The following is an 11,924-nucleotide window of genomic DNA, read 5'->3' on the forward strand; positions in this document are numbered from 1 at the left end:
CACCTCTTCAGCTACAAGAGGAAGCTGGAGCAGCAGCTGGAGCAGAACAACACCAGGGATGTCTGGAGAGGACTGAAGAAGATATCTGGTCATGGAAAAGGTCGAGGGAGAGAGCAAGACATCAGAGACCAGGACTGGGCAAATACTTTAAATGACTTTTTTTGCTATTTTGAGTCTGGCCACTTCCGCCCTGTTGCCTTAACTTCTCACCTGATGAAGACCATGGAGAGGATTATTCTCAGGCACATCCGTCCCCAGGTGAGCACGACACTGGACCCCCTTCAGTTTGCTTACCGTCCCAAAATTGGGCATGACACAGTCATCTACCGACTGCACAGAACACTTTCAAACCTGAAGTACACTAGACGCACTGTGAGGGTCATGTTTTTTACTTCTCTGGTGTTTCAACACAATACAGACGGCACTTCTGAGGGGGAAACTGGAAGGGGCAGGAGTTGACCAACACCTGGCTGCATGGACCATAGACTTTCTCACCAACAGACCACAGTATGTGAGACTCAAGGACTGTGTCTCAGACGTGGTCCTATGCAGTACAGGGGCCCCTCAGGGTATGGTGTTCTCTCCCTTCCTTTTCACCCTCTACACATTGGACTTTAGGATCGGGGCATATAGGGGGGTCATCAACGACTTTGTTAACTGGTGTGAATGCCATCACCTGCATATAAACACCAGTAAAACAAAGGTGATGGTGATCAACTTCCAGAGCTAGACACCACAGATCACACCAGTGAACATCCAGGGTTTGGACATAGAGATGGTGGCAAAATACAAACACCTGGGTGTTCACCTAAACAATGAACTGGACTGGACTGATAACACGGATGCCCTGTACAAGAAGGGCCAAAGTTGCCTCCATCTGCTGAGGAAACTGAGGTCCTTTGGGGTGCAGAGGACATTGCAACATTTTATGACACTGTGGTGGCATCAGCGCTCCTTTATGCAGTGGTCTGCTGGGGAGGTAGCAGCACGGACAGGGACAGAAAGAGACTCAACAAACTGGTCAGGAGGGCCAGGTCTGTCCTGGACTGTCCACTGGAGTCCATCGAGGTGGTGGGTGAGAGGAGGATGTCAGCCAAGCTGACGTCAATCATGGACAACACCTCTCCCCCCTTGCACCAGACTGTGGAAGCATTGAGCAGCTCTTTCAGCAGCAGACTGATACCCACTGTGTAAGAAGGAGCACTTCAGCAGATCTTTTATCCCCACAGCCATCAGACTGTTTAACTCAAGCACTACATGAACAGTCACTTTCCACCCACTTGTTTGCTTTTGTAAATATTGTATTGTTTTTTGTAAATATCTTGTGTTTTTATTTTCTATTTAATATTTAATATTTCTATGCATATTTTTCTGATTCTACTTGTACCGTTGCACCTCCAGCTGTTGTAACATGTGAATTTCCCCGTTGTGGGATAAATAAAGACAATCTTAATCTTCATACCTATGTAACCCTTTTACCACCGGCTCGTGTATTAAAACCCACCTTATGCTTTAAGATGAAGCCTTAACACTCATTCAATATATTGTGGTAAAAGAAACATCTCAAAAAATAATAACTATGTTCTGTAATGTATATATATATCTCACTCACTGTATGACACAGCACAAGATATCAGGTTTTGAAATGTATTGGAATATGAAGGAGAGAAACCACACATTCAAACCTCTTGTTTTGAAAACAGAGAACAGAGAAAAACAAACCCGGGGTAAATATGATCTGGTTTAGTCTTAATTGTTCAACCTGAGTGCACTCTTATTTTGTTCGTTGGCGCGCTTAGTTGGAGCTCATGATGGTTTTCTGTAGCGACTGTGAGTACCTGTGTGTGTTCGAGAAGCCAGCTGAAACAAGCTGCAGATGCCGAACCACTTTCACCGCCTGCCTGTCCGTCCGTCCGTCCGTCGCGGCGGCTCGGCGATCCTCGTCCGTGTCGACCCGGCTGCACTGCTCCGCGACCCAGCAATTCTCGTCCGTGACGGCTCGGCAGTCCTCGTCCCGTCCGTGCGAGCGTTATCTTTTCCACCAACTCCTCCCGACGATGGTGACTGGGTGGTTAGCTTAGCACTAGCTTTGGCTAGCTAACTCGGCTGAACTTTCTTCGGCTCTAATAAAACACTCCACTGCGCTGGAGAGTTTTACCCACACACTCCCAGCGTGATTTCCAACAAAAAGTTCAGTTCTTCAAAGTAAAAAAACGATACAGAGACGACACACACACACAGTCCTGAAGTCTCTGCTCTCCGCCATTAACACGTTCCTCCTTCCTCTTCTTCTCTTACTCAGGTCCCTACCCGGAAGTGTAAAACATTTTTAAGGTCATGAACTCGCGCCCGTTTTAACTTTTTAAAGGCATTCACACACCATGAAATTATATTTTTAAAGTCACCCATTTTAAACATTTTAATATCTTATTTATATCAAATAATTATTTATGTGAATTTAACTTCACCATTAACTGGCATTTCATCCTTAAAGGATAACTACCGTTTTTTACAACCTGGACCTTATTTCTGGCAAAATATATGGTCATTTACTCACCCAGATAACTTTGGTGTCATTCGGCGTCGTTCGGACGAAATTAGATCCAGTGTAGTGGCGATATATCCATATAATGGGAGAGACGGGGCAGCGACACACAGCCTCTATATAACGCATTATCTGCCACGAAACTAGTTAATTTCATCAATATTTTGTTATGAAATGCTAGCGCTATTAGCCTCTGAGTCCGGGCTCGTCTATTGTCAACATCCGGGGTCTGTAGGCTGATCTACTACCTCTGACCTGGAAGATGTCGTCTCTGAGCTGCGCGCGCACCCGCGACAGCCCTGCTTGTTTACCTGTAGCTGCTACTGCTAGTTTGACCCCGGATGTTGATAACGGACGAGCCCGGACTCAGAGGGGAATAGCGCTAGCGTATCGTGACAAAATATTGATGAAATGAACTAGTTTCGTGGCAGATAATGCGTTATATAGAGGCTGTGTGTCGCTGCCCCGTCTCTCCCATTATATGGATATATCGCCGCTACACTGGATCTAATTTCGTCCGAACGACGCCGAATGACACCAAAGTTATCTGGGTGAGTAAATGATCATATATTTTGCCAGAAATAAGGTCCAGGTTGTAAAAAACGGTAGTTATCCTTTAACTTATACCCAGGAAAATAATAAAATAAATACTACTGATATTTATCAGAGTATTACACCTAAAAAATTGAACAGGTCAATTGCCAATGACTCCCCAAACAACATATACAATTTCATTAGGTTTAGGCAAAATAATCTGCTTGTTAGGTTTAGATACCAAAAGTACTTCCTTAGATTTGGGCAAAAAATCAACTTATTTTGATTTAGCCACAAAACTACTTGGTTAGGTTAAGACTACTAGGTCTAGGCAATAATACCACTAACCTAGGTCTGGCAAAGGTCAAGGTTCAGGTTAAAATAAATAACCTACATTAGTAACATAAAAGATAATGTTACATACTTTACATAGTTAAATTAGGGACATAAATCCTGTACTTGTTTGTACCAACTACCAACCCCGTCCTCCATCTTCTGTTAACTTTTTCATTTTTGTGCTACATCACATGATTCCCTTCTTTTTCTCCTCATAATTACTACGACCACTTGAGGTTGCCACCTAACAAATATGCGTCATATTAAGCTGCTTGCATGGACAACCTATACAGCTGTTTTCCTGGTCAGAATGAGCTGTTCATTTTGTGAACATTCTGTTTTAAAGGCTTTACTTTGAGTGGGCAACAGTGACTGGAGTCACAGGTCCAGTTATCTTATAAGTCCTCGTGTCAGCAGACCAGTGGATTCATTAACGATTTTATTTCAGAGCTGTTGGTTTTAACAGCGCATGTGACAAGTTGACAGGAGTAGAAATGTGTCTAATCAGCAGTCAACTCAAAGTCGTTGCTTCACTGACACGCTGTACATCTTCAGATTCTTTGGCAGCAAAAAACAGATATGATCCTCGGAAGGTACTTAGAGCAGCAGTGGACTGGTGCTCAAAATCCATTTTACTCCAACTAAAGGAAATAGAAAATCAATAATGTAGAAAAGGTATCTTATGTGTACCCACTTCCCCTACTTCATTCGCTTCACCCTCGACCAAATGTTATATTCCACTGACACCTGCATTAGTGTACAAAACACACCATGCAGGACACACTGCTGACTGCCTCCCCCCTCTGATCATTCATACAACATCAGTGTGCAAACTACCTGCCTGGCTGCCACGAATAATTGATCCCCTCTAGAACAAGTGTCCTCAGTCAGCCACATGTTTGGATGTGTCATTATAAAACTGTGGGAAACACAGTCAAGCTATGAAGTGTAAAGTCTTAAAAAATGAAGATGAAAGAGAAGAGAAAAATACTAGAATATAACAGTGATGCATGTGCAGTGTTCAACACTAGAGGACAGGTTTCAGATATTTCTCTCTGGCTTCTCCGTACCACCCACATCATTTCATTCATCAAATCGCTGCATGTGTTCGGACTTTCTATTACACCACTTTCCATTAGTATACAGCCTGTATCCTCTTTCTCCCTCTTGCTCATCTTGTAGGGCACCCCCATTCCAACTCTACCTACCTAAACTTTTCTTTTTAATAAATCCTGTTTATGTCATATTCATGTGGTGAAGTCCCTTCTAGTTGAAGTAATCTTAGGATTTTCTTACTGTTTTTTTTTTTTTTTCTGATCTTTTTTTGTGGAAAAACTAGGTCAGACACAAATACTCAAAGCAGAGGTTTTTTTTTTGTCATTTCTGGGGATCTTTAAACTGTTACCTCAGGCTTCAGTTTCTGAGCCATTATCGCCGTATGCAGCAATGATAGGTTTAAAAAAGTCAGCAGTTGTTTCTTTTTTCGCTCGTTTGGCATTTTGCCTTTACTTGAGGGTTGACTCGAGAGGTAGACCACATGTGATGACAGTTAAGGCTCCTAGCTGGAATCAAACCCAGGATTTCAAGTGCTGTATCATAGGCAACAGGACGTGTTTCAATTTTTTAAAGACATTTCACCTCTCATCCAAGAGGCTTCTTCAGTTCTAACTAACTGGAGGGGAGTTGCAGGCTTTTAAACTCTGTGTGGGAGTGTCCTTACAGATTCATTAAGGACACGTGTGAGCTCTGAGTCGTTAGGGCCACTTGTGGGTCATTGACCCAACTGGCACTCATATGGGCTTGTTCAGGCTAGGTGAGCCCAGGTATGAATGGTTGTGGTGAAGTTGGTTCTGCTGGACAGAGTGCTGTCCTGTAGCAGGCGTTTCTTTTACCGCTTCTTGAGTGGGAATGCATGTAAAAAGTGGTGAGAAGAAACCATTGTTTCACCTGAGTCCAGTGTTATTTCTCTCACCTTGTTGGTGAAATTCCTATGTTTTTGATGTGGTGTTGAGTGTTACCGACCAAAGGAGCTAGGATACTGGCTAAGTGCTATCTTGGGGAGTCCATAGATACATAGGATGACTTCCCCAGGCCCGACAATGGCTTTATACTTCCAGTTTTTGCAGATATTCTATAAACGTCTTTTTGTAGCTACTGGTAGGATCTCGCCTCAGTGTCTCACAGGTGTTAGTATCACTAAGCAGATCAGGGACTTTGGTGCTGTAGGCTGATACCTTCAACCATAGCTGTTCTGCCTCTGTGTCTGCCAACTTGTTGTTTCTGATGGCCGACTCTGTTGCTGTGATGAGATCTACTACCAGTATCTGTTCTGGAGTTACTGCGAAGGTCAGTCCTTTGGCAAGGACATCCTGCTCCGGTTGGGTGAGCTCTCTGTCAGACAAATTGTTCACCCACTTCTCTTGTATGTCCGGATGTGCTGTGTTGTTGATGTCCTTATTTCTCCAGGTGAGAACTTCTGTTCTATGCGAGTTGCTTTGACATGCCTGTACTGTTTGTGATGCTTGTGCCTGCTCAACAAACTTAGAGACATTTTCCAGGACATTGCAAATGGACCCTGCAACAGAGGAGGTTGCAGTTCTTCATCAGTGTAAAAACAAGCTTTGGATTTCAGTTACGTGCATAAAGCATGAGAGCAAATTGTAATGCAGCCTGTATAGACAGCTGTTTTGATTTAAATTCAAGTGTGTCTTTTCTGTTTGAGAGATGTGGCACACGACTGAAATTCATAGTGTAGAAACAAGAAGCCACGAGGAAGCTTAGCGAACACGCTAAAGAAAATGAAACAAAATCGTCTCCATACGACATGCACAGGAGTAACTAAACGATTTGATGAGTGTGAAAATTATAAAAATCATATGCTGGAAACACCGCAGTCACCGTATCTCTGCCCAGTGGGAGATTTTGGACCAACTTGTTGGACAGTGTTCTCCACCAGCTTCATCGAAATACCAAATGAGGATAAACCCTTCACAAGAATACCGTGCAATCCTTCCAGAAGAGCAGCATGCCAAACATAGGACAAGAGATTTTTTGGAGAGACATGCCAGACAAGTGCAAAATGTTAATTTACATAATGCCTAAAATGATTTAGCACCTACTGTGCACAATGTTAGAAATGCTAATGCTGTAATCTTTGCACGCCACACTCTCCATTCAGATTCTACCTGTAATCTCTGAGTGTAGTGTATATGTGCCATGCATGCAAACAATCCCTTTGTGTGTGATTGAAATACAGCGTATTGTGTGATTTCTGGTGTTGTCATTGTGTTTGTTCATGCAGGAGTGATCCTTATTTCACAGTCAGAATTCAGCCGGGCTCTTTGATCCTTAATCCCGTGATTGATCATGGCACTTTAACCTAGAGGGCCCCGCTGTGTCCTCAATCGACCCGCGGCTGTCTCCATCGCATTCACTTAAATGGAGGGATCCTCCCGGTGTGAAAAATTGAAGAGTGTCAGAGGGAAAAGAGAGGCAGCTCCTCTGCCACTGTGCCTCACACAGTGCACAGGAGAGGGTGTGGGCTGTAATGGATGAGAGAGGAAGAAACATATTAAAAGGGGAGATGTATTGCTGCTGGTGTCATTCAGTGACTTACTCAGACCACTCAGTTCATCAGCAAATAAGACTTTTCCCAGAATTTTACATCCTGTTCTGTTTTGCTGAAGTGGTACAACTATAGATTGTATAATCAATACTGGACAAAGCTACCATGAATTTAAGGCTGTTTTGTAAATACTTTACAAAGTAATGTTTAAAAAAACATAGCTTCTGATCAACCAATATCAATTTCATGCTTAAATTATCATAATCTGATTAGCCCAGCCCACATTCGCTTTGCATCGTCCATGCGTATAGATCATTTGGTTGGTTGAACAGATAGACGCACATAACAGTGTACTCACTCATCCCTAGTAGCTACGCCTAAAAGCATACTCTGTTGTATCACCTAAAATATGAAATGAGACCTTATTTACAAAATGAACATCTTGCTTTTTTAAAGAAGACCTTGGACAAGTGATTGAGACCATAAACTCACTAGGAAACTATTTGCTGAGGTAAAAAAATCAAGTGAAAGTAGGGTCATTTTCTCATAAGCTTCCATACAATCACTCCTCATTTTGCAACCAGTGGAGTCAGTCCCCGCTGGCCCTTAGAAAGAATGCACATTTAGGGCACTTCTGCTTTGGCTTCACTTTTCAGACCTGAATTCTCCATTAAGTAATTAAACCCTTTATGGGTATGTTTTTATTTTGTCCTCTGCTGCTGAGCACATTCTCTTCCAAGGACCTCAGATTCTTTAATCAGATCTGTTAAGTGTTTTGTGCCCTGCGAGAAAGCAGAAAAATAATAAGTCTCCCTCAAAGGTATGCAAAAAGAGATTTCTATGCTGAGAGGAAGGAAACTCTAATAACTAAAATGTTTCTGGTGATCGGTGTTCAACAAATAGCGGATTGAATAAGCTGCATTTAAATATCTCTCTGAAGGGCTGGGGAGTGCAAATCTCTTTTAACGCCAATTTATGATAATGTTTTTGATAGAGTGGCTGCTTGAAGCAATATTCCTGTACTTTTAAAAACTAATTTTGCATCGATGGCCACATGGCAATGGACAATCTAATTCGTTTTCAGTGCAGCATGTTGGGTAAGCTAATTTCAACTGATAGATGCAGAATCATTTTTCTCCTCTTACTTTCTTAAATCAAGATATTCACCATGCAGCTCAGCCTCACCGTGAGACCTTACACAAGGCCTCACAGTATGCCTTGTGTAAGATAGCGCTCGCTTTCCATACTGTATATAGGCTACTTTAAGTATGAAGTATTAGGGTAGAGCTGAACCATGCTAATGACTGGAGGAAGCATGTATTCAATAACTCACTTGGCGACCTTGTTACACTGATTCCTTTATTACAAACTTTTTTTCTGGGTCATTTCTCTTGGAGGCTTGAGAAGCCGTGAAGCTGGGCAAGTATTCAGAAGTTCTGTGATTCAGCACTTCCCTGCTGCTGGTGAGGTGAAGGAACATATTTTGTCATTATAGGTGACCCAGAGCTTGGCAGGATACAACAGGTCCTTCTTAGATCCCAGTGGATCTGATATCCCTTTTGCGTCTCAAATTACTTCCCTTTCTTCCTTACATAGGCAGAGTAATGTGGATAGCCAAAGACTTGGGTGCCCTTGTCAAGAAGATCTTTTTTGGCAGGCAAACCAAGCATTGTCCTCCTCGCTCTTGTTTTATGCTGTCCTGCACCAACCCACCTGGCACTGGAAGTGGGGAGTGGGCCTTTACAACCACCAGGCTTCAGGGCTATACACTAGCTTTTCCACCAGTAGCACTGGTGCAACAACTTTTCTCAGTTGGCCAGGCCAGAACATTTTAGCCAGTGCTATCTACATAGCACAACAGGTGGATCAGAGTGAAAACACAGCAGATACTGTAGGCGATGCGACCAATATAATGTTATGACCAGGGTGGAATCCTGCACATTCGCTTGTGTTATTCTAAAAGGCTAAGTTTGGTGAGTTCGCAAGGTTACATGTACCAGAATATGCCAGGTACAGTAACGCCAGCCAAAGCCACACACAGTCAGCATTGATTCCAAATTGACCCTGTTATTGAAAATATATTGCGACTCACCTTCGACGTTTTCAATAAAAGAACAATCTGTCAGTTGTTGTTGAAAAGTTTTCCAACAGGCTCAGCACCTCCTCTGTCTGAGGACTTTTGAAAACAAACCCATCCCTTATCTGATTCCCCAACTTTCTTAACTAATTTGGATTAGGAACATTAGACTGAAGGAAATAATAATAACATCTAGCTGCTAGCATCCTAACCCTGTGACAGCATTTAGCTTCCTGAGCTAACGTCAGCATATTAGCATTAAGTTAACAACTGCATAGGGTAAAAAAAGAAAAAGGTTATTTGGTCAATTTTGTAAAAATAAATATATGTATTCCTGACAAGTGACTCCTTGCCAGTCAACATTGAGGGGAAGTTGTGCTCACATAGCAGTTCTACAGCAGTACAAGTTCTCAAAAACTCCACAGGTAAGATATTTCTTGTCGAGCATGGTGCTATCAAGTAGCTTAGTTGTCTAAACCTGGCCAAAACTATAGTGAAGGCAGATAAAAAATTATAATGTTTGTAACCGTCATACTGCTTTTTTTAAAGGCACTAAAAACAATGGGTCTCATTCATGAAACGTGAGCAGCACGGATTTGTGTGTAAACCGTGAGCAGCGCAAATTTACGTGCGATTTCCGCATTCATCAATCTTTTAGTAGTGCTGATTTTTTCGTAGCTACTCACAAAATCTACACCTGCTCCGGACTGTGTGTAGCGCTTGTGTAAATGTAGGAATAAACATAAATACTGCTTGTCACTGTTGAAAATTACAATTTTAATTCGTATTACTCTCTCTCATGTTCAAAATACGCTGATGCCTTTGAAACACGCAATATGCGACATATGACAAAATATTAACAAATATAAAAAATGTAACATTTTTCTACAGAAAATAAGTTGACAATTAAAGGTTCAAGATATAGATTAGATTTATTTAGAATGTGAACTACTTGTTTAAAACCACAGACTACACTTCTACATATCAAAAAAAAATATTATATAATAATAAAATCACACAAAAATGTAAACTATTGTCACGGCCAAAATAGTGCTCACCAGGTGTTGTCAATTTGAAATCTACCACCGTATAAAAAGGACTTCGGTTTTAGACAATGGTAACAATGGCTGAACTTGCACTTCTGCACGATTTGGCACAAGGTGCTATCTGGAGAGAGAGGAACTTCAGGGACCGGGCAGATTTGTTGGCTGAGAGTGATGAGTGGTTGATTGGTCGTTTCCGTCTACCGAGACCAATTCTGTTGTATTTATGCAACATTCTGGAGCCTAATCTGACGAGGCCAACTCAAAGAAGCCACGCCATCCCCGCACATTTGCAAGTGCTCTCCGTGCTGGGATTCCTTGCCACAGGGACCTTCCAGCGGGAGATAGCAGATAGAGCTGGAATATCCCAGCCATCAATGAGCCGCATTTTGCCCACAGTACTTACCGGCATTAATAACTTAATGCCGGAGTACATTCAATTCCCCTATGGCGCACAAAGGCAACAAGTAAAGCAGGAGTTTTGCGCGCTGGCCAACATGCCCAATGTAATCGGTGCCATAGACTGCACACACGTACGCATCAAGGCTCCATCTGATGATGCATTTGCATACATAAACCGGAAAAACTTTCATTCCGTGAATGTGCAGCTGATATGTGATGCAAAGTGTGTGTTGCTCAACGTTGTGGCACGGTGGCCCGGCGGGACGCATGACAGCTTCATACTGCGCCATAGCGCAGTTGGCACCCGTTTGGAGAATGGAGCTGTGAGAGACGGCTGGCTTATCGGTAAGAATATACTCACAAATGCATGTGATTTATATGTAGAGACTTATCTTTTTATATCCATAGGGGACCGGGGTTACCCTCTTACGCGGTGGCTAATGACACCCCTGACCAACCCACAGACACCACAGGAGCTGCGATATAATGAAGCCCACGCCGTCACAAGGGCCGTTATAGAGCGCACAAACGGGGTTCTCAAGGCAAGATGGCTGTGTCTGGATCACAGAGGTGGCACCCTCCTCTATGCACCCGAAAAGGTGTGCAAAATCATAATGGCCTGCTGTGTCCTGCACAACATTTCAATTAAGAGGGGACTTCCCATACCTGATGTCCCACATCCACCTGAGCGGCTGCCTCCAGAACCAGCTCGTGAGATCAGGAATGCGGCTGCTGTTCTGGTACGCCAGCGACTTGTAGAGCGATTTTAAGGTAAATGTTGCTTGCACAAGTACTGCACAAGCTACCATTAACATTAAAAAAGCTACTCTGAACATTTTATATTGTTGCAAAAACGTATATATTTTATCTATCCAACATCCCGCTTATTTTAGTTCGTCAATTCATTTTAATACTGCCTTTGTTATAGCATTGCGTTATTTTCCACAGCTCCAAATGTTTTTACCCAGAATGACCTCGATCTCCTCCTCAGAGAAGTTTTTTTTCCTCTCTCTGTCTTTCTTTCCTTGCGCCATGGTCGCAGGCCGAGCGGATGCACCTATGCCCTTATATGGTGGTCATTTGCTATTCATGGGCGGAGATCTATGCTAATTGATAATCACCAGGGGCGCGCTGTCAATTTACGATGGGTTGGCATTCATCATCTTACACACGTTTTTACAATCAAATCTGAGTTTCCCGCGCCGTTCATGAATCCGGAGTAGAGTTTTAGTAGCGTGAGCTTTTATGTGCAACTCTACTCACAGATTTACTCACGTTTCATGAATGAGACCCATTGTTCTTTGGACACAATCTTCATAAGCACTCAGTGTGGTTTGAACCTTCTTCCTTTGTTCCACATAATTTTTGTTTCGAACTTGTGATTGCTGAGGTTAAAATTCATCTTAATTAACAAGTTTGTCA

The 11,924-nt window shown here is 42.6% G+C and overlaps 1 protein-coding gene across 1 annotated transcript; it reads left to right on the plus strand.

Moving 5' to 3' along the window:
- Positions 1 to 10,180: 10,180 nt before the first annotated feature.
- On the plus strand, positions 10,181 to 11,272 carry LOC311274862 (putative nuclease HARBI1; the record flags this gene model as incomplete). Its single annotated transcript, XM_084382861.1, has 2 exons — positions 10,181 to 10,847; positions 10,911 to 11,272. 2 exons carry the CDS (start codon positions 10,181 to 10,183, stop codon positions 11,270 to 11,272), a joined length of 1,029 nt encoding a protein of 342 aa, XP_084238987.1.
- Positions 11,273 to 11,924: the final 652 nt, after the last annotated feature.

The sequence above is a fragment of the Pagrus pagrus genome (genome assembly GCF_965226575.1).
Source record: "Pagrus pagrus genome assembly, chromosome: 19".
In the NCBI taxonomy this organism is placed as follows: Eukaryota; Metazoa; Chordata; class Actinopteri; order Spariformes; family Sparidae; genus Pagrus; species Pagrus pagrus.